Raw genomic sequence first — 24,094 nt, 5'->3', positions numbered from 1 at the left:
TTTGACACATTTCTACCGTTGCACAGTATAGATCCATTCACTAGTAATAAATCAGCTATCCGCTGCCTTAAATCCCAGTGGGATTTTTCACTTCACCAGATCCGTATCATCGTTAACATTCTGCACATGCAGAGCTGGGATTGATTAATATCACCTCTGGTGAGCTGGGAGGCCTCGAAAGGCAACAGAGGGTGACGGGACGGTAAAAAAGCGCTGACCTGGAAGCCAATTGCCTGAAATGTAACTGATCCAATAAAGTAGAGCTGTAAAGTAGCCATATTGCTGATGGAGCGAGACGAGAGGTTTCAAAATTTGCGTTTGTCTGCAGTGACGATATTCAAGAATTACATGTCATGGCCATTTAATACTGTACAGGTTGTGTACAGGTGTTTTTTTTTTTTTTTTTTTTTTCTGAATAACACTAATTATAGTATTGTATCCCTCTGATTCTACCTGGATGATTTACTCAAAATTTAGAGCTTTTCTGAATATCTTTGCCAGCACATCTGCATTGCTCCATTGGAGAAATTGTACATGCTGAGGTTGAGCATTTCAGCTTCACCTGGTGAAACGTTTTAGAGCAGCTTCAATCAGGACTGTGATCAATATTGTAGCCTAATGGACCCGAAGAAGACATCAGCAGCTTTTAGGCTGTTGCAGTTGAGATCCTTAATGTCAGAGGTTCAGTTGGTTGCAGAGCAAGCAAGTGTCTGGTTTCTGAGACTACAACCCTGCTGTATGTCCTTGACAGGACATGTAGGCTTGATGTCTACTGCATACATAGACAAATATACAACCTAAATGAAGTGGCAGAGTTGAGATTTTCTCCATTAATGGGTACAAGTGAGCACACTTCAGTTTGCAAGTTTATTATTTTCACAATAAGTATTCTTTTTAAAAGGATTGCTAAAGTGAACTTAAATTTCACAAGGTACCCTGTCTTTGTTTATAGTCTTGGTGCTTTGGACACTTCCTATATTACTATCTGGGTAGTTTTAGTGCAAAATTAGGTGTCTCGGAAGGTTAAAAAAAAAATCTATATTGTTTATCCTTTTGATCTTTCATATATTAAAAAAAAAAAAAAAAAAAAAAAAAATTCCCTAACCTTTCATTGAAGTAAAAGAATGGAAAGTTGGGGGGAAATCACATTATGAAATAAGTGCATCTCCAAACCCCTAGAATGTGTTGATGACCAGAGAAAGCAATGCGACATAAACCACATAACGATTAACACAACAGAGGAAAACCGAAGGCTAAAATACACAAGAGAGTCTAAATAACAGAACAGAGAACAGGTGTGACACTAAACAGAGACTATGGTAACTAATGAGTGACTAGAACTAAAGCAAAACAGTGACAAAGAAAGTTAAGACTAGAAACTAAACCAGACTAAACAGAACATGACAGCTGTAATTGCATGCAGTTATGTTTTAAATATAAGTACAATTTAAAAACATGCATGTACACAATACATTCATTATATTCATTATATCAAATGATACATTTAAATGTTATTACATGGTTAAAGATGCTTAGTGGGACCAGATTTTGTGTGGTAATTTAAAAAATCAGAGAACCAACTGTACTCAATAGATTTTGAAAGACAGACCTAAACTCCAATTGAATGGTTTGAATCTGACAAGCTACGCAAACTGAAGAGTACCTACCACTTTATTTGTAGCTTTCTCTTTGTTCAGTACTGCTTTTACTTCAGAGTCAGATTAACCCTGTGTCTCTTTCTTTTAGCTCTCCTTTATGCCACCATCTTTGGTAATGTAACCACCATCTTCCAGCAAATGTATGCCAACACCAACCGCTACCACGAGATGTTAAACAGCGTGAGAGACTTTCTGAAGCTCTACCAGGTTCCCAAGGGCCTCAGTGAGAGGGTCATGGACTATATCGTCTCCACATGGTCCATGTCCAGAGGAATTGACACTGATAAGGTAGGCTACTTGGCACAGAGTCTCACAGATCTCAATCTTTATCCAGGGAGCTTATTTTCATCATTCATTTTAAAAGTCATTTGTTCTGCCTTTGCCATAACATCCGTAGCATGTGTGAATAATGTCCCTCTAATGTTTAAGATCACAGTCTAACTTACGTGTTATGTAAGGCTTTGAACAGCTTCTCAAAATCTCATGAATTATTTGTGAAAGGCTTGGACAACCAGTTCTAGCACAACGCTAATGTTCATGTGTGGGATCACAAAGCAAAATATGTGCATTTGATTGTTTTCATTAATTTTAAAATCTTTCTGCAGGTGTTGCAAATTTGCCCCAAAGACATGCGAGCAGACATCTGCGTTCATCTCAACAGGAAGGTGTTCAAAGAACATCCGGCTTTCCGTCTGGCCAGCGACGGCTGTTTGAGAGCCCTTGCCATGGAGTTTCAAACCATCCACTGTGCCCCGGGCGACCTCATCTACCACGCGGGCGAAAGCGTGGACAGCCTCTGCTTTGTGGTGTCAGGGTCTTTGGAGGTCATCCAGGACGATGAAGTCGTTGCTATTTTGGGTGAGTATATTTCTCTACCAAAGTAAACGGATTAATTCTGTGTTTTTCTAATTGCTTCATGCAACTTGTGGTCAGTGTTGTGTGGTTTAGTTGAGTAACACTGTTACATTGCTCATTTAGAGCATTTGGCTTTTCATAAACTTCCTAACTAAATCAAACAGACTGTGAATATGAGACAGGTCATTTGACATGCAAATACAAGTCATTTCAACATTTCTATCCTGTAAAAAGTGGTAATCTGCAATTGTAGCTTAAAAAGCTATTTTTACCTGATTTAACCTATATATATATATATATATATATATATATATATATATATATATATATATATATATATATATATATATATATATATATATATATATATGGTATAAATTAATGTATTTAGGTCTTTTCAGTGATGTTAAGTAATATTCACCATTTGTAGATTGGACCCTGTTTAAGCTTAACACTTTACAGATCTTAATATACTGTATGTAAATGGGTTCTTGATATCAGATATATTGGAATTAGAACCTTTAAAGAGCCCCTATTAGGGATTTTTTTTATTACCTTTCATGTAGTGTGTAACATAGTTCTAAATGAATGAAATCATCCTGCAAAGTTTTAAATCTGAAAGTGCACCATATATAAAGTTCTAAAGTAATACTCGACTCTAAGTCAATTAAAAAAATTGTTTTTTAAACGAATCCCAAGCGGTTTTGATGTGACGTCAAGACGAAACATTAGCTTATTGCACGTGCAGACACCAGGGAAAACTTGAATCCCCTCAAACACTGCAGCGGATACTGGATAGCATCATTTCGAGAAGTCGCTGTGCTCTACAATGTGTTTATTGTGCAAGTATCTGGCTAACCAGCTAACTCACGTTATTACGGTCTTACTGAATTATTACTGTAAATCTGCTATTACTGTGTCTATTAATGCAGATTGTCTATCTTTCTTACTACTTTGAGTAAAGATAAAGGATGGAGCAAGATTTGTTTTGTTTTTAATGTTACATCAGTGATTCACGTTAGTGCTCGGCTAACATATGCGCTGTAATTGATACAGTTCCCGTACACGCACACACACACACATACGGGTTTGTTAATTGGCACACACACTTGTTAATGCCAGAGGTGGAAACAGTAACAAAATATTCTACTCAAGTAAAAGTACTATTACTTCAATGAAATTTTACTTAAGTACAAGTAAAAGTACCAATCTAAAAATGTACTCAAGTAAAAGTAATTCATTTAAAATGTACTCAGAGTAAAAGTTACTGAGTTACTTTTTTTAACAGCGGGGTGGGGGACTCTCTCGTGTAGGTGTAACGAGGGATTCCACTGGAGGCAAGTTGAAGGACCCATGTGCAGTACTTTATTCATAACAAAACATAAAACGAGGACTTGGCAAAAACAAACTAAAAGGAGCTTTAACTAATAGAACTCCCCGACAGCAGGTTACAACATTCAATACTTGACAAAGACACATGGCAAACATGAGGGCTTAAATACACACAGACTAATGACAAGACAAGTGACACCTGAGACAATGAGACAATGAACCAATGACAGGACAAGACACAAGATCACATGAGGGCATGGGAATCACATGACAATGCAACACATGACAAAACAAACTAGAAACATGACAGTAAAACATAAGAACATGATAACCTTAAAACATGAACAGGGAACAATGAACATGAACCAACACCAAAACACCCTGTGACAGATCCCCCCCTCTATGGGCGGCCCCTGATGCCCAAACAATACCACAACACCAATGGCCTAACAGAGAGTCTCAACAAAACGTCTTGGGGGGCGGTCTTGGGGGAGGGATGGTGGGCCAGGCCCGTGCAGGGGCACCGGACCCAGACATGACCTGGACGGGCCTGGGAGCGTGGGCGGACCTGGACCCTGTGGCGTGGGCGGACCTGGACCCTGTGGCGTGGGAGGACCTGGACCCTCAGGCGTGGGAGGACCTGGACCCTCAGGCGTGGGAGGACCTGGACCCTCAGGCGTGGGAGGACCTGGACCCTCAGGCGTGGGTGGCCATGGCGGCAACGACAGTTCACCAGGCCATGGCGGTAACGGCAGTTCACCAGGCCATGGCGGTAACGGCAGTTCATCCGGCCATGGCGGTAACGGCGGTTTAGGGGGCCACAGAGGCGTGGCCTTCATGGCCTCCATGTACCCCTTGCCCCCCCCCAAATTTTCTTGGGCGGGACAGCGGGCTCGTGGGCTGGAGCCTGGACAGGGCCGTGGGCTGGAGCCTGGACGTGGGCTTGGCTCACTGGTGTGGAGAGTACTGTGGGACAGTGGAGCTCCTCATCCACTGTCCCCACAGTAAAGGCCGAGCCGCCCAACAAAAGAGCCTGATCTATATACTGGGCCAGAGTCCACGGCAAAGTGCTCTCAGGCATTAAATAAGCTATGTGCTCATTCAGTCCAAAATAAAAAATGTCCTTGAGTGCCTGATCATTAAAATCTACTTGGCATGAAAGTCCACAGAACTCCTGAACATAATTTTCCAGGGGACGATTCCCCTGGCGTAAACGCAGCAAAACAACTGCGGGGTCCATAATGGCGGTCAAGTATTCTGTAACGAGGGATTCCACTGGAGGCAAGTTGAAGGACCCATGTGCAGTACTTTATTCATAACAAAACATAAAACGAGGACTTGGCAAAAACAAACTAAAAGGAGCTTTAACTAATAGAACTCACCGACAGCAGGTTACAACATTCAATACTTGACAAAGACACATGGCAAACATGAGGGCTTAAATACACACAGACTAATGACAAGACAAGTGACACCTGTGAACAGTGATGCGACAATGAGACAATGAACCAATGACAGGACAAGACACAAGATCACATGAGGGCATGGGAATCACATGACAATGCAACACATGACAAAACAAACTAGAAACATGACAGTAAAACATAAGAACATGATAACCTTAAAACATGAACAGGGAACAATGAACATGAACCAACACCAAAACACCCTGTGACAGTAGGGTTGTAATAGAATGAGGTTTTCACGATATGAAAACATCAGTTTCACAGCATCGCGGTTTTAATTATTTAATAAATAAACAGTATTTTTAAATTATGGTTATTATTATCACCAGTTAAAATGTTAAATTAATGGAAAAAATGGAAAAAAAAATCAATAAAACATGTCTAACGAACTAAATTAAATAAATTATTATGAATTAGATTAACAACTTTAAGAATAATAGAGTCCTGTGAAATTTTCTTTTTTATGATTTAATACAAATACATTAGCCTACCAAAACGGTGGTAATCAAATAAAATGTAACAAACTTTTATCCTTTAGTTTTTTTGGCAAAGCGCTGCAAAACAGTTTTACTAAATTAAACCATGGATTTAAAAATATATTCTTAAATAATGTTTAAATTATGTATTATTATTATTGTTATTAATATTATTATTTTGACAAGTATTCTATTGTAGGCCTACAATAGTGATATATTTCGGTCACAATTTCATCTAAACCAAACGTTTAATTTGACCTGTTTCAGAGTGTATTTGACAATGGTTTTTAATCAAATAAAATTATGAAAATACTCATTAGGGGGTCTCAGATCAGCTCTGGAAATGTTAATTTCATGTCCAAATATGGTTTGTGGGACATTAAACACCACAAGCATCGCGTACCTGAGTATGCAGGCTAGTAGACGAAACGGCGCTGCTCATTCACCCAGAGGCAGAACAAGCAGATCATATATTTAAATAGCAGTGTTTTGAGCTTTAATATTCACAGACCATGTCGCGATTTGATTTATTGTACAGCTCTACTTTCAACGTATTCATTCATCCATCAGTTTGCGTGTTTTACGTGACATCTGCATTATACTGTAAATTAAAATGTCATGTCTAGATTCCGGGATTCCCTCTGCATCACAGAAATCATTCAGCCTTAAGTTATAAACGTAGGCTACCTTTATCTGCACAGAGGGATGGTGTTCCTGAACATGTGTTTCCTCCTTTGCATCAATTTTTTTTTGCTAATTTTATATCCTCCAGGACAACACCCGGCTATTTTTTGTCTATATCCAAAGTTTCCATACTATCCAGGGGTTCACAACGGCGTTTCGCTTTCAGCTGGATCTGACGTCTGTCTTGTCCGTCCGTCTCCATCTTTTTGTGATTTTTGCGTGTTTGTTCTCCCACCTTCAATTCAATGCAGTTTCCGGATCGCGGTTTTCCCCCATTTGTATTATTTATTTTTACTCAGTAACGGATGTGGTTTAAAATTTATCGAAGTACAATACTTCAAACAAAACATATTTAAGTAAAAGTAAAATTACAGATTTTTAAATCTACTTAAAAAAGTAGAAGTACAAAGAAAAACTACTCAACTACAGTAACGCGAGTAAATGTAATTTGTTACTTTCCACCTCTGTTTAATGCTGATGGTGAGGAATCAAGTTGTACCTAAAACTGAGTAGCATCACAGAAACGTCCTGCTCAAGGTTCGGGTTGAATAACTATTTGTTCAATGTTTCATCATCAATTCCGACTCGCGCTGGGATTTGTGTAAAATCGACGTCATCGTCACTGTCTTTACAGTACTATCACTAAGCTTTAGGAAGCCTCCGGAAGCATTTAGCTTCCAAAATATGCGCTGTATGCGGTAGACCAATCACAACACACTGGGCCGTCTGACCAATCAAAGCAGAGTAGGCTTGTGGAAAAGATTCATCCATCCATTCATCCATCGAGTCGTTTGAGAATCATTGAACATTGTGGTGATGTGCAATGTATATTATGAGAAAATGAAACAGTTTTTTTTACCTTTGATGCATGTAAACCTGTTGTTGGAGACCTCCAAAACTAAATTAAGAAAACTTAAAAAAAAGCATAATAGGGGCACTTTAAGAGTAGTCCAGATTACTGGCAAAAAAAACTTATCCAACCAATGTTTTGCTGTTTACATGCATGCAACAAGATCCGATCTGGGACTACCATAGTGCAATGCACTGTTGGAGAAACTAACCAACTAGTCAAAACTGTTTCCTAAAACTATAGTAACAATAGCACCTCAGTTGTTTGAACCACATTGGTTCAACAATATAGGACTGTCGTTAATGATGTCACGTGAAGGTGGAGTAATAACATCTGCTGATTAATCTCCTGCTGTAATGAACATCTAATGTCTACTTCACTCTTTTTGTTCCTTGTCGTTTTGGTTTTATTTGATGTTTGATTCATTGCGGGTTTGTCATACTCTGGAGTTCCCTTGTGCATTTTACTCACATGCACACTCTTCAAAAACGGAACTGATTGTTGACACGCTAAAATATATAGATTAAAATGCTTATATATTTAAATTTAGTATGCAACAAAGTTTTGGCCGCTGAAAATTATTGGCCGAAAATGAAATTTTTCGTTAAAACTGTAAACTTTTATTTGTGTAAATCAGGGGTCTCAAACTAAAATTGGCTCGGGGGCCATTGCTGTGATTGACATCTCATAGGAGGGCCATTTTAACGTTCAAGCACAACAAGAAAGGACAATATTTCTGGAAATGTACTATATTTGCTGTGATATTAGCTCTCATTTACTTAAATTATATTACTATAACGTATTTTTTGTCATACTTAAGAAAAAATGTAAACAGCAGCACATATATATACCGTATATATATATATTTTTTTATTTCTTGCCAGACACCTGGCAGCGCTTCTGCTCACACAACTGAGCCACGTTTGCCCTGATCGAGGTCACAGTTGAAACCCTTAGTACAGCTTCAAGATGGGCATCACTAAAGGCCAATTTATACTTCTGCGTCGAGTGCACGCAGAGGGTACGGCGTACCCTACGCATAGACGCGTTGGATACGCCGTACCCTACGCCGTAGCCTGACGCGCACCTCTCCAAAAATGTAACAACGCGTCAATTCTACGCGGACCGCAAGCGCTGTGATTGGTCTGCCAGAACCCTTCCCTCAGGTCAATAAATAAATAAAAAAATCTGCGATAGGAGTGTGTGTGTGTCCAGAAATTGGATGATAGTTCCTTATGTCTGCTATAACACACTATTTTGCAGTCCAGCGATTCTTTATGGTAGTAAATAAATACATAGATCCGCTGAATATAGTTTATTTATTTTCTCATTAAAACCAAAGATGTTAATCAGTAATTGTATATCAAGAACAGGGACACATTAGGGTATATTTCGTGAATGAAGTCTCCGCAACAACAATCGCTTGCTGAGCCACCGCTGCTGAAAACAGCGGCCACGAGCTCCGCATGGTTTCACAAATGCATTCCAGCGCCAGATCGCCTTATTTAACTTTACTAATCAACAAGAGATGCTTAATTTGTATTAGATACAACAACTCAAGCTGCAAGAAAAGCCGCTCTCTCACTGCTGCTGATATTCCGACATGAATGTACAGATTCTACACATCAAGCTGCTTCTTCTTCGGCTGTTGTCTTGATTACACCAACATGCCCGAGGACACTGCCTTCTAGTGTCTGCATGTGGAATTGCACATTGACGCAGACAACAGCGCAGAAGTATAAATGCTCACGACGGCGTCGGCTACGCGCGTAGCCTACGGCGTACACTACGGCGTACACTCGACGCAGAAGTATAAATGGGCCTTAAGCCTGAACCTGTTCTTGCATTTATTGAAGTTCATAGTTGAGAAACAAAAATTATTGCAATGTCCATCTTTCTTGAAACTGTCTGTGTTCATCATCGACTTTCCAGGACGCCCTTTCTGCCGTCTCTGTCCCCCTGAACTGCAGCATGTCACATAAATTAACCGAAACTCAGTGTACTCTGCATGCAGAATTATTTGGCACGTTGATTTTCATTAGGTACTGTAATGGGATTTGTTGATAAAGAAGGAGGTGGGAACCGGCAAACTTTTAAAAGACTTTAATCCAAGATAAACACAAACTGAAAGTAAACACGCAGGCAATCCCTCATTGACGACTGCCGCGCGCACACACACAAACATAAACAAAACACAACAAAAAGTCCAGGCCTGGTCCTCTTTCGTTCTTCACTGTCGTTGCGCCTCCTTTTATGTGTCCAATCTCCTCCATGAGACACGAGACCGGAGCTGGCGCTCGCCCCGTTCTCATGTTCCCTCTGCCTCGCTGCTTGCCACAGGCATATTTTACTAATTCCAAACCACATTCATCTTAATACTATTCTTAAAGGGGTGGTAAACCATGATTACACTATTCTAACTTTAGCTAACGTGTAATGTTGCTGCTTGAGCATAAACAACATCTGCAAAGTTACAACGTTCAAAGTTTAAAGCAAAGGGAGATATTTGCTTTTAAAGAAATCAGTTTCTAAGAACTACAGCAAACGGCCAGCAGGCGACTACAGACATTCCTCCAGGGTTGGTGACATCACCAGGCTCAATATTTACATAAACCCCTCCTCCGAGAATATTAAATAAGGGGGGGTGAGGCCATTTTGTATCGCAGCGCTGTTGTGGTATAGTAAGGCTGGAGTGTTGTTGCCGCGATGCCAAGGAAACGCTGTTATTTTCATCCGGATTGCAGGTCTGGGGTACTTGCTCTGTTCAGCCTTCCTTGGGACGGGGGTGCGTTGCAGAGCGTTTAACATACCGTCCCCTTGGAATTATAAGGTTCTATCTGCGTTCTGAGCAGTTTTAAGATATTGAGCTTCAAAGTTTTTGCATTACATATAGGAAAATGTATATGGGGAACAAGTTTCTTTCAAACATGAAAATAACAGGGACCCTAAATGTATTCTAAATATACAATATCAAAATCCTCTCAAAATTGTAAATGGGGATTTTTGGAATGGGTCAAATGCAGATAGAACCTTCTAATTCTAAAAAAACACTTTTCGCTTAGAATTATAAGGTTCTATCTGCCAAACCATTATTTGAACATTAAATATAAAAAATAATGTTGTAACAATGTCTCAACATGTGTTGGAATGTAAAATTTTATCCTTTCTTATGACATTTATTTCATATTTTTAGCACTTCCATGTATTTAGGACATTTCAAATTAAGCTAGGCAGGTCTAAATATTTTGTCCAGTGCAGATGTACATTTTTGGTACCAATTTGGTGGGTAATTAAACACATTATTGCAGAAATTGTTCATCTTTCTTTTGTTTAGACAGAAAGCAGCTACTGTAATACATCTGAGCAGGATTTTATTCCACCTAAAGTGGGCCAGGTAAAATGTCTTTCTCTCTAGACATCAGTATGGCTGAAATAACATGCTAACGTTTATTGTTGTAATTAAGACCCCATCAATTAAACTTTTTACTATTTGACCTTTAAGGCTTAATATTGTAAAAATTAAGACATTTTAAGACTTTAAAAACTGCAAGAAAACAGACATGCTTCAGCAAATTAATTCATAAAGTTTAATAATCATTGAAAAATGATTCACTGACTATATGTGATGCCTGGAATTCGGGCTGCTGTCCTTGACAAGATCGTCAATAAAATTGTCGATCTTGAGGTTTCTTAAAAACTTTGCATTGTGTGCCATAATCCTCAGATATTGTGTGTCTGCGATCTTTCCTGTCAAGGAAAAAGCCGGCGACACAACCTATAAAGTTGATCCTGATTGGTCCTCTTCTGTGCATTCGAAGTGCTGATTGGCTCACGCAGATAGAACCTTATAGAGCCAAGTCAGAGTTCGACTTTGTAGATAGAACCTTTTTGTTTTTCAATAAAAAGTCCCAAAATGTACACAACTTTAAAAAAAAACATCACATAATGTAAATAAGTTGTCACAGAATAAGAATATGTGAATAACTCAATTTTGACAAAAACGTCAGATAGAACCTTATAATTCCAAGGGGACGATACAGCATGTTATATGCACGTGTGTTTGAGTCAGCGGGGAATCAGGCGCGAGCAGGGCTCCCTGCAGCACATCTAACAGAGGAAAACATCCACCGTCTTCGCGATTTCAATGCCAGATTTGCACAACGTCAGCTGCGTGAAAAAAACACTGCCGGTGCGTGGATGCACGAAGCGCGCTGCACATTTCACGGAGGACAACACAAACTTCCACAAACTTCGCGAGTTCAATACAGGATATGCACAACGGCTTGTCTTGAAAGCTGGATTTACAAACAGAAGCTGTTTACAGGCCACAACCTGTAAGTCTGATTTATTTTTCATCGATGTGTTTTCCTGTAATAGGTTGTAGCAAGGAAGTAAACAGATGACAACGCTGTTCTGCAAACCAGTCTGTTAAATGCTTATTCATACTTAACGTTATCCGACGAACACCTAACGTTACAAACACTAACGTTAAAATCTCAACAGCGAACCTGGCATTAGTGTAAATGATTCTTTGATTAGAGCTTTTATGTATTGTTTATCTACAGGCTTGCTAAACATGGTTCTGTGTTTGATTTGGCTAACTTACTAGTTAAAGCCAGTGCTTAGTGTTCGTTTTGGGTTAGTTCTTGCGTCAGATATTTGGCTATAATCGTTCTAAAAATACAAAAGTTAAAGTGCCATTCAGTAGCGATCATTATAGATCCGCAGTCTTTACTCTTGAGGAATGAACAGGTTCTGCTCGATCATCTTCACTCAAATGTTCTGGGTCTGATTCGGGCTCATATGGTTTTATTGACGCCGTTGTTTCTGTCCAAAGCACAGCCTCCGGTAAGGGGCGTGACGTTTCCGACAAACGTGCACTAGGCGGTTAGCGAATCACAACACACTGGGCCAGCTAACCAATCTGAACCCACTGCGTATTTTTGAGGGACTGGCTTCATACAACCCGGAAAGCATCAGACCGTTTTACAAGGAGGGACAGAGCAGTGTAGAATAAAGGTCAAATATATGAAAAATAAGGCAATTTTTTTTTAAACGAAGCATGAACACATGTTACAGTGCACCCCACAAACACAGTCAAGCCTTCAAAAGAATGTGTTTTACCACCCCTTTAATATTATATCTTAATACTACTATTCATTTAATCATTTATAAGTGATATGTAATTATTCATGAAGGCTGGAAATGAAAAACAACTTATAAACACCCATATTCAGGTGTGCAGATTTATTAGGCACGTTTTCTTTTACAAGATAAAATGAGCCAAAAAAGAGATTTAACAAAAAATTATTAAATACCCATTAGAAGCATACAATACTAATGCAATACTAAAATTTGCAGTTGAAGGGATAGTTCACCCAAAATCGAAAATTTGATGTTTTTCTGCTTATCCCTAAGGCATCCAAGATGTAGGTGTCTTCGTTTCTTCAGTAGAACACAAATTAAGATTTTTAACTCCAACCTTTGCTGTGTGTCACTCATATAATGCTTGTCAATGGGGTCTAATTATATTAGAGTCAAAAAAACATGGACAGACAAAACAGTTTCAAATTAAACCCCGCGGCTCGTGATGACACATTGATGTCTTAAGACACGAAACGATCGGTTTCTGAGAGAAACCGAACGGTATTTATGCAATTAATTCACCTCATATCAGACGAATGTCTTCAGCTCTCCAGACTGCCATCACTTCCCGTGAGTGAGGTCAAAATTTCGGCCGGGTCATATATATGTATGCGTAGATTCCTCATTCGAGCGATCCACGCAGGCACTAATGAGTTATCTATGTATATATCTATGACCCGGCCGGAATTTTGACCTCACTCACGGGAAGTGATGGCAGTCTGGAGAGCTGAAGACATTCGTCTGATATGAGGTGATATAATTGCATAAATACCATTCGGTTTCTCTCAGAAACCGATCGTTTCGTGTCTTAAGACATCAATGTGTCGTCACGAGCCGCAGAGTTTAATTTGAAGTTGTCTGTCCATGTTTTTTTTTACTCTAATATAATTAGACCCCATTGACATGCATTATACAACTGGCACACAGCAACGGTTGGAGTTAAAAATCATAATTTGTGTTCTACTGAAGAAACGAAGACACCTACATCTTGGATGCCTTGGGGGTAAGCAGATAAACATCAAATTTTCATTTTTGGGTGAACTATCCCTTTAAGGCAGGATCATTGGACAGTGAAATGCTCATCGGGTCAGACAAAACCAGGTGACAAATAAAAGACAAAAGGCAAAATAATTAAGAATTAAGGTGAAAAATTAAGTGTGAAACCATCAGGAACCCTTTAGAATCCAGCGCCACCATTTTTCAGAACTGCAACCTACCTGGAGTTTCCAGATGGGCAAGGTGTCAGGATCTTAGAGACTTAAGTTAGGTAAAGAATCCTAAAAAATGACCCCCACTTAATAAGAATCACAAAGTGAACTGTTGTAAAACACATGAAGAAGTGTTGTGAAAATAGAATACTTTTTTTGTTTTTTATAGGCTTTATAGACAGATAGGTTGAGAGTGACTCTTGAAGGACCAGCACCAAATCCTCTCGTACCACTGTTTGAGGAATTCATCTTCCAGAATCTGGCAATACGTTTTGGAAGATAATTTTCAGCAAAATCTCTGCAAAACGGACTTCGGGATAGGAGATGGACAAAAAATGAACTCCCAAAACTTACTGCCAGAATCTTGAAAGATGAATTCTTCAAATTTCTATCACCTTTCTATCAGAACCAGCATTAACTTCTTGAGCAATTTGACCTACAGTAGCTCGTCTGTTTGATCGGACCACACGGGCCAGCCTTCGCTCCCCACGTGAATCAATGAATCAATCATGTAATGCCTGATCAGTGTATATTTAAATGTGTTAAAGTAAAATGTATTATAACAAAGCTCTGTGAATGCGTGTCTTGATATGAATCACCAGTCATCATTTACAAAGATATCACAAGCTATTATACAACATAATACGATTGTAGTCTGTACATTTCGAGCTGGACATTAGGAAAGTAAAGACTTGCATTCACTGAGTTGATTCAGTCAATGAGTGTGTTTACATGCATACCAATTAGAATGAAAACGCTCATTCTAAAAACTAGACATTGCAAGAAGGGTTTTTCATGAGATTTTCAATGGCATGTTTTTCCATTACATGTGCACAAGGCTGTCAGAATGCTGTTAAAGGTGTTAACATGCAGAACGAAATCAGAGTAATGGGCAAAGATCATACATGTGATGAGTTTTGCTTAAACAGATTCAGATGAAATCCTGATAAAAGAGCGTGTTTACACGACTATGACATTATAAGGTGAATAATTCTGCTGTCACAGTTTTTTATAACACAGTGTTCTGTCCATGTCGACAGAAGTTTAAGAAGCGTTTACGGAACCAAACGTCATGAAAATCAATCACTTCCAGTATACACCTGAATAAGATCCAATTCCAGATGGCCATTAGGCAGTTAATAACCAGCGCTCTCCTCCACCCTCAATACCATGACTGAGGTGAGACCCTTGAGGAAGACACCGAACCCCCAACTGCTCCCCGGGCGCCGCAGCAATATGGCTGCCCACACAATTCCAAGTATGGGTCACCATACTTGGCAGGCTTCACTTCACTTCACTTTCACTTTCATTGTTTTTAATCATATCTCAAAATCTGGATATCTGTGAAGTCCTTTTTAGATGAGATGAACATTTTCAACTCCACAAATAGAAAACAAGTGTAATGTGTGCATTTTTTCTTGATTACCACATTTTAAGTTGTAATATATGCACTTTTAAACTTAATCTTTGAATATAACAATTATTTTCCCTTCTTTCTAAACTCTTTATTAGTGTATTACTTTATACAGTACATTTATTACATTTATGCATTTGGAAGACGCTTTTATCCAAAGCGAGTTACATTGCAACATTCAAGGTACACATTTTACATTTTGTCAGTTCTTGCTTTCCCTGGGAATCAAACCCATGACCAGTAGACCAATGCTACAGTAGCATTACTTGTGCCAGGGCTGCTCTGTCAGATGGACGAATTGGTCTCACTATCTCTAAAAGTTCTCAGGTGAATGTCTCTTTTGGATTCTGCTTCATGAGTTTCAATTAAAATCATGTCTAGTCTGTATAAGTGTAGTCTGAAAGGATCGGTGAAATCAGTAATGAGTTTGTTTTTTGTAATTACCATCACTACTATTACAGACAAAATATATAAATGATTTGTCCATTTGTTATCAAGCAGAGAGTGAATATCATAACACACCTCTTCTCAACAAGATATGAACTGAGGAATCATTCAATCCATGCAAGAAGGTTAGTACTTAAGGTTAGGAGTATATTTAACCCTCCTATTGCGTTTGGGTCAGTTTTGACCCACAACAGGCACATAAAAAAGAAGACATTGTACATTGTGACACCTATTGTGTTCCAGGTCAATTTTGACAAAATTATTAACTGAAGCTTTCCACATGATATCATGCAGATTTGTATATATATTGGTTAGATTTGTTAAATAGAAAAAGAAAAAAGGCAAAAAAAGATGACGTACCAAATAAACTACAGCCCAAAAGGGTATACAGCAAAGGTTCAAAGACCAAATAGTTTATTTAATTAATAAAAAGGATAATTTAGTAATAACATGGTAATTACATGGTAACATCCTACATTTATTGTGTTCTTATTGTGTACTACATGTAAAAAAATTTTTTTACATGGTACTTCTATATATATATATATATATATATATATATATATATATATATATATATATATATATATATATATATATATATATATATATATATATATATACATTTTTTTTAAATCACTGTATATAATTACAGCTGTAATTAATTTCTGTAATTCCATCTATAATTACACTCTTGACCCTTTCCTCACCCCTTAATCAACCCTTAAACCTACCCAAGTCAAATCCCTTTTATTTTATACGGAGTGTCTCTATACACTAAGTGCAAATAGCCCACCTTGTTGGCAAATGCTATTTGCACTAACTGCGCCCTCCTGACGTCTGGTTGGGCCAGACAAAAGGACGGAAGACACTGGTTTACAACAATAGTGTAGAGGTAAAGTGTGCGGCAGAAAGTTTTGACGCAAATTGACCTGAGGTTCAAATCCGCCTTTTGCCAAACTCGCTCTAATCCCTTTTTCCATCACATCGGAAAGGCATTAATTAAAAAAATAAATAAATAAAAATAAAAATTTTAAAGGGGAAATAAAGTGTCTAAGGTGTGTTTATCAGTTAGGGGTAGGTTGAGATAGGGCTTTATTGTCCCAATAAGGCTGCATTCATTTAATAATTTTAACAAATATAATAATTTACACTATACATGTTATTATTGCATACTGTTTAGTGTACAACAAAACTGAGGTACAAATAGTATCTGCCACTATTTGCTGCTACTTACACTTAGTGTAAATAGAATATATTGCTATTTAAACTCAGTGTAAATAGCATCTATCACTAAGAAAATATATTTTCACTTGGTGCAAATAACCACCGTCTTATAGCTCTTTATACAATACAGATTGTTTCAAAGCAGATTTACTGTGATAACAAGAAAATTATGCATTTTGGTTGTTGTTCATCTGAAGTCAGTTCAGTGTTGATTCAGTTCCATTGAAAAGATCAACAATTATTAAATTTGTTCATTTCATCTATAAAGCAGTTATAAAAAATGTCATTGTCCAGCTCAGTACAGTTCTCATGCAACAGTGTCAGTACAATAAATAATACAGATCACCAAACCTGTCCCTAACCTTACCCGAATCACACCTCAATTGCAGCACAAGTGTTTTGCAATACATCAACACAATAATACATTGAACTAACAATTATTTTTTTTAGGTAAGTACATAGTAGTTATAGACACTTAATATAAAGTGTGTCTGACATTTTAGTGCCTTAACTCTAGTTATTGATCAGATACAGTATGGTTTAAGTTATGGCTGTTTTTAAAAGCTCACATTCCACTGGATCGAAACTGACCCAGGAATCCAAAAGGTGTGGTGTCAGTTTTTAAATGCGTTAGGAAGATTAATTAAGGTCAAGCTTGAGAAATATAGTAATATCATCGCTTGCCTTATCAAATGCCACTAATAAGCTTAAAGCGACATATGAACCTGCACAGCAGAAAAACATCTGTCCAGTGGGGGTCAAGTATAATGCTGAGATAAATATTTGCACTGCAGCCCGTGCGGGACAGCAGGTCTCTAGCAGAGTGTGTCATTTTACTGGAGGTGTAAATCTGTCATTGCAGGCTTAGAAACAAAGCAGTCGTCTGTGGGGATGAGATCTGCTTCTAGCAGTGTGAATATTTTTTAAAGAGTTAAAGAATGTGAATTATATGAAATGACAGTGGAAGCCTATTCAAAAATGTATCGGTTTCTTGGAATAGGATATTTTAAAAAAAGAAAAAAAAAGAAATTTGAGCAACAGATATCGAGCAGTCTATTGTTGTTCCAAAACTGCGTAACACAGGAAAATATATTTTGAAGAAAGCATTGTAGCCCATTGACTACTAAAAAGACATTTCTCACAATTTTATGTTTCACAAAATAAATAAAGTCTTAATAAATAATAAATTATACCTGACAAAGTGTGGCACTGGTGGGCGCTACAAGGGTACACTGTAAAAAAAAAATTTTTCAAGATTTTTTTATCAAAAAAAAATAATTTTGCAAAATCCACTTAGGTAATTAATGTGGTTCAGATAACATAATATGTGACCCGGAATGCACACGGATAATTTCAAGCTACAGGCAAAGCATAAAAAAATTCGATTTTGAGGTTTTCACAAAAATTTGTTCATTAAGCCCTCGTCTAGCGATCCCAATGCTCCAAATAGCAATTAAACATCTAAAAGTATCTTTATTTGTACAATTTCGGAGAGGAGTATCTTTCTATTGTCCATGAAAACGATCTCACTCGCGCTGACTGACAGATCTGAAGCGCGCACAAAGACGCCTCTCACGGTGCACGATCCAGATATACACACATACATAGAATTACAGTATTTCAAAATGTCTGTCTTGGTGAGTATTCACGCAAACATTATCTGTAATGTCTTATGTGAACGTTTGGTTAACTGTTGGGGAAAAACATCTGATGTGTGACATTATATTACATTAGAGCGGAGCAGTGGGTCTTAAAGGATTAGTTCACTTAAAAATAAAAATGTCCTTATATTTTACTCACCCCCATCTCATCCAAGATTTTCATGTCTTTCTTTCTTCAATCGGAAAGAAATTACGTTTTTTGAGGAAAACATTCTGGGATTTTTCTCCACACCATTGACTTCCATGGCAACCAAAATGTTGAAGGTCCAAATCAATGCAGTTTCAAAGGCTCTGCTTGATCCCACGAGGAATAGGGTCTTATCTAACAAAACGATCTGTAATTTTCACAAAAATATTAAAAATGAATATACTTTTTTACCTAAACTGCTCATCTTGCGCTGCTCTGCAACGTTCCAAGGATTGCATAATCACGTCGAAAAGGTCACACTAGAGTTTTTTGTATTATTTTAAATGACCAATTGTTTGGCTAGATAAGACCCTATTCCTCGTCTGGGATCGCGCAGAGCCTCTGAAGTCCTTTGAAGCCCTTTTAAACTGCATTGATTTGGTTGCCATGGAAGTCAATGGTGTGGAGGAAAATTCCTGGAATGTTTTCCTCAAATAACTTTTTTTCGACTGAAAAAAGAATGACATGAACATCTTGGATGAGATTGGGGTGAGTAAAATATCAGGACATTTTCATTTTGAAGTGAACTAATCCTTTAGTCACCAAGTCACAAGTCCCCATGTCTGTTAATATATAGGCTGTGTGTTTCATTAATATTAATCAAACAATTGTGGTATCATAAGAAAAAAAGTTGAATATATACATTTTCCTATAGATATTTGGTGTTGACTTGGTGTGTGTCAAATTTGTTGACATTACCAGGGATTTTAAGGCAAGGCAAGGCAAGTTTATTTGTATAGCACATTTCATACACAGTGGCAATTCAAAGTGCTTTACACAGAAAAGAAATAAAAATATTACAGTTATAATAGGAATTAAAAGAAATAAAAAATAAAGAAAATATTGAAAGCTAAAAATAAAGAGTATAATTAAAAATAAAAATAATAACAGGGTTAAATTTAAGCATATAAATTAAAATGCAAGCAGTTCGGACAAAGCACGTACAGTGGCACAGTGCATATTCAGTAAATGCACAGCTAAACAGATGTGTTTTGAGTCTGGATTTGAAAGTGGCTACTGTTGGAGCACATCTGATCTGTTCAGGAAGCTGGTTCCAGCTACGGCTGGCATAATAGCTAAAAGCAGACTCTCCTTGCTTTGAGTGAACCCTTGGTATTTCTAATTGACTTGATCCTGATGATCTGAGTGATCTGTTGGGTTTGTATTTAATCAGCATATCTGCAATGTATTGAGGTCCTAGGTCATTGAGTGATTTATATACAAATAATAGCACTTTAAAATCGATCCTAAATGTAACTGGAAGCCAGTGTAAAGATCTGAGGACTGGTGTGATATGGTCATATTTTCTGGTTCTGGTCAGGATCCTGGCAGCAGCGTTCTGTATGAGCTGCAGCTGTCTAATGGTCTTTTTGGGAAGGCCGGTGAGGAGACCATTACAATAGTCCACCCTACTGGTAATAAAAGCATGAACGAGTTTCTTTAAGGAGTTTTTTTAAGGTGATTTTGTTTTGGAACCTTCAATTTTTTTCTCAAAATTAACTTTGCTGACTCTATCGACTTCAAACAGGTGTAGCTCAGTCATGTCATTTTTTTTGTCTGATTCAAACAAATCATACATCATTTTGAAGAGAATAGAAAATGTGAAAATAACAATAACTCATTTGTGAAAATTAGCTCATTGCGACTCATTTTGCCAGCACAGGTGGCATGCATTTTGAGTTTCTCTTGACTAAACCAAACTAATGTCAATTTATTTTCAATGAACTTAATATTTTAAGGCAACCAGGTAACTTACTTTTTTAAAAGTTAAACCAACAATAATTTTTAAACACAATGTTAATCTGCAGTCACGCTAGCGACATTTCAGGTGAAATTTCACGGGATGTATAAAGCACAATTCACAAACCAAGCAGCTTTCTGTTGTTCAATAGTGCATATTCACATGATAACCCATTGCAAAATCTGCATGGTTTTTGCCTGCGAAAATTCACAGAACAATGGTAAATGTGACCATACCTTTACTGTTTTTCTTACTGTCAAAGCCATTTGTGCCAGTGTTAAACATTTGCCCTCTCTGGGTCACATTACAGGAACTGTCAGTCTTATTTATATGCATGAATGTATTTGATATTCCCCTGAAATGACATTCTCAACATGACCAGCTATATCCTGAAGTGCATATTGAGTTTCCTGTGATCCATGAAAATTTGCACCTATATACACGAATCCGGGACATTCCCCTGAAAGTATTAGAAAGCCTAATGGAATTCATTCTTCAATGTCCCACTCTCTCTTTTTTTCTCTCAGGAAAGGGAGATGTGTTCGGGGATGTGTTCTGGAAAGAGGTGAATTTAGCTCAGGCTTGTGCAAACGTTCGTGCACTGACCTACTGCGATCTTCACATCATCAAGCGTGATGCCTTACAGAAGGTTCTGGAATTCTACACAGCCTTCGCTGGCCACTTCTCACGGAATCTGGTGCTAACCTACAACCTGAGGAAAAGGGTGAGTGCCATGACCACTTTACATTAAAAATAAAAAAGCTTAAACCCCAAAGTTCCAATTGAGTTTGAAGAGAATTCTCTTTTTAAAGCACTGTTTCCTCATTTTGGATGTCAGCTTTATTTAACACACTGAATGGTTCATTAACTGGCATCAAACTCACTGGCACACAACAGAGTTAATTCTCCTCTGTGCCTGTTTAAAATGAAGTAAAAAGACCATAGACTGTATAAAACAATGGACGTAGTGTCCGTGACGTCACCCGTAGGTTTCTGAAGAGCATTTTTAAAGTCCAAAGACGGCAGAGCCGGCCATCGGATAATTCCCGGGTAACCGAAAATGGGAAACAAGGCGGGACATGGGTGGAGCTGAGGTGCCTGGTTGCTGAAACCAGCAGGGCCAATCCACCTGTCACTCAAGTGACCACGCCCTTCATTATTCAGAACTTTAAAGGGTTAGTTCACCCAAAAATGAAAATTAGCCCATGATTTACTCACCCTCAAGTCATCCTAGGTGTATATGACATTCTTCTTTCAGACAAATAAAATCGGAGTTGTATAAAAAAAGTCCTGGCTCTTCCAAGCTTTATAACGGCAGTGAATTGTTGTTTCGTTTATGAAGTCCAAAAGTGCATCTATCCATCTTGTAACTGTTCCACATGGCTCCGGGGGGTTAATAAAGGCCTTCTGAAGTGAAGCGATGCATTTGTGTAAGAAAAATAATCCATATTTAAAACTATATAAATTAAATTATCTAGCTTCCACCAGATCACCTTCCTTATTCAACTTACGGAAAAAGTGTAGTGCCTCTCGTAGTTAAAAATGCATACGCTACGTCTGACGACATTGCACACCAGTTACGCTTTTTTCCAAGCTAGATATTTTACTTTATAAAGTTTTAAATATGGATACTGGGTTACACAAAAACTACTCAAACACTGGGTTTTTACATTTGAACCAGGATCTGGGTAACACAAATCTATCCAAACACTGGGTTGTTATGTCTGACCCAGTTGCTAGGTTACACAGAAACTACCCAAATACTGAAAAAATAACCCCCAAAAAATCACCCAAAAGGCTCAACCCAGGATTTGGGTAGAAAAAATAACCCAAGATTTTTTAGAGTGTAGTATTCATAGTGGACACTTTACTATCCCATTAGGCTACAGTAGACGATAATTTACTAATTTAGTGATAATGATGATAAAATTATCTGACCTCTTTATTTTAATGTATCTCATTTGAACGATCAAACTCCTGCAGCTTTGCTATGTTTCATTCATTTAGTGATTGTTTTCCTCTTTCTTTCCTCTTCCTTTTGGTGTTGAGGAGTCCTTCAATTACTCTGCTCTGACAGCTTTTTATTAAAATCATAGCTGGTGGGGGTGAACGCTGCTTTTGTCTCAGAGTTTGTCAGCTATATTGCGTCCATGTGGAGGCGGGGCTGGAGCGGGACTGCACACGGCTTCGTTTAAATTCATGTCTCGTTTTTCTGTGTAAGCACTTTTTACAGTGAAATGATTATGAAGCCAACTGAGCTGGAAGATCTATAGCCACTCACAGGCACAATCCCTATAGCACTCCATCACTCGTGTGGCTGTAGGGACAGTCAGCGCCTCTGAATGCTGAATGCACCGCTCTCTGACAGTGTTTTCTCATTCATATTTTCAAATGTGTTATTTTTAAAGGGATAGTTCACACAGAAATTAAAATTCTGGTTATGAAGTCCATGTTTATAATGAATTATAGCTCCATTTTATTCATAAGAAAGTATCACTGTTCTATAAATATATTTTAAAGACTCATTAAGACCTATACTGCATTATAAGAACAGTTAGTTATATTTATACTATTTTTATAATTACTTATAACTTATTGCATTTGCTCTTTTAATGCGCATGCTCAATCTATTCAACTCATTTTTATAAGTGATTTATAAGTATTTATTTATTTATACGTATTAATTAGTCATGGTTTCATGAATGTATTTATAAAGATGCAACCTGCATTGCTATACTGTTATTATAGTATAGTTACATTTACAATTAACTTTATTAACTTTTTAATAATTTAGATTTATTTATGTCAAATAAGTGAATATATTATTAATAGCCATGTTGTGTTCTTATAAATACTTATTGTGAGTTATAATACAGAATATACCTCTATAAATGCATCATTGATGGCATTAAGTAAAATGAAAACATGCAATAAAGGAAATGTTAAGAAATCATGAAGATGTGCTCATTATACATTTTAAGTTGTTTATTTGTAAATGTAACTAATGAACAATTATTCCTGTAATAAAATAATGAGGAAAAAAACACATAAATCATTAATACAAACAGTTGAAAAAAAGTATATTTTTTAATGTTACATATTAGCAAACCATTGCAACAACATTTTTAAAGTATAATTTCAAAATGCTATAAGAAATACCATGCATATGGCTGAGGAGATACAGATTTTAGCAAATAAAAATTACCAATCATGACCTCTAATGCAAACATTAGACATTAAAGACATAATTGATAACTAACTGTCCCTTCGCACGGAATTCGATTGATAGGCGATCTGACCAATCATATTGCCGAATCTGCCATTTTTGTCCGACAAACAAACTAGACAGGGTAGTAGATTAATGTTGGTGGACTTGAACTTAAAAAATGATGTGTATTGACGTCTTTCCGCAGTTGAAACAAGATACCTTCTGATGTTCATTCATGTTTATTTTGTGCTAGCTAGTAAAAAGAAGAAAGGATCGGGTCATGTACTGCGAACTGAGGGGATGCAGCGATCTGTCACGACCATAGACTGTAAAAAAAATATGGATGTAGTGTCCGTGACGTCACCCATAGGATTCTGAAGAGCAGTTTTGAAGCGCAAAGTAGGGACGAGCTGGCCGCGCGTCACTCCCGGATAATAGAAAATGGGCAAAGAGGCGGAACGTGGGTAGAGCTGAGGTGACGCGATGACTAACAGACAGCAGATAAATTACTATACACCTGTCACTCAAAGTGGCC

The 24,094-nt window shown here is 37.6% G+C and overlaps 1 protein-coding gene across 1 annotated transcript in view; it reads left to right on the top strand.

Moving 5' to 3' along the window:
- The window catches only part of kcnh1b (potassium voltage-gated channel, subfamily H (eag-related), member 1b), a gene marked incomplete at both ends in the record, with an annotated part of 91,062 nt that overhangs the window by 42,688 nt on the left and 24,280 nt on the right, over positions 1-24,094 (top strand). Inside the window, 3 exons of the mRNA XM_079808335.1 lie at positions 1,747-1,946; positions 2,264-2,516; positions 20,879-21,075. Of these exons, the coding sequence (XP_079664461.1) occupies positions 1,747-1,946; positions 2,264-2,516; positions 20,879-21,075 (650 nt within the window). The remainder of the gene's footprint in view (positions 1-1,746; positions 1,947-2,263; positions 2,517-20,878; positions 21,076-24,094) is intronic.

Source organism: Gobio gobio (genome assembly GCF_949357685.1).
Source record: "Gobio gobio genome assembly, chromosome: 24".
NCBI classification, from domain to species: Eukaryota; Metazoa; Chordata; class Actinopteri; order Cypriniformes; family Gobionidae; genus Gobio; species Gobio gobio.
Note: the sequence above shows the minus strand (reverse complement) of the source record. Positions and strands in the feature narration are given on the sequence as shown.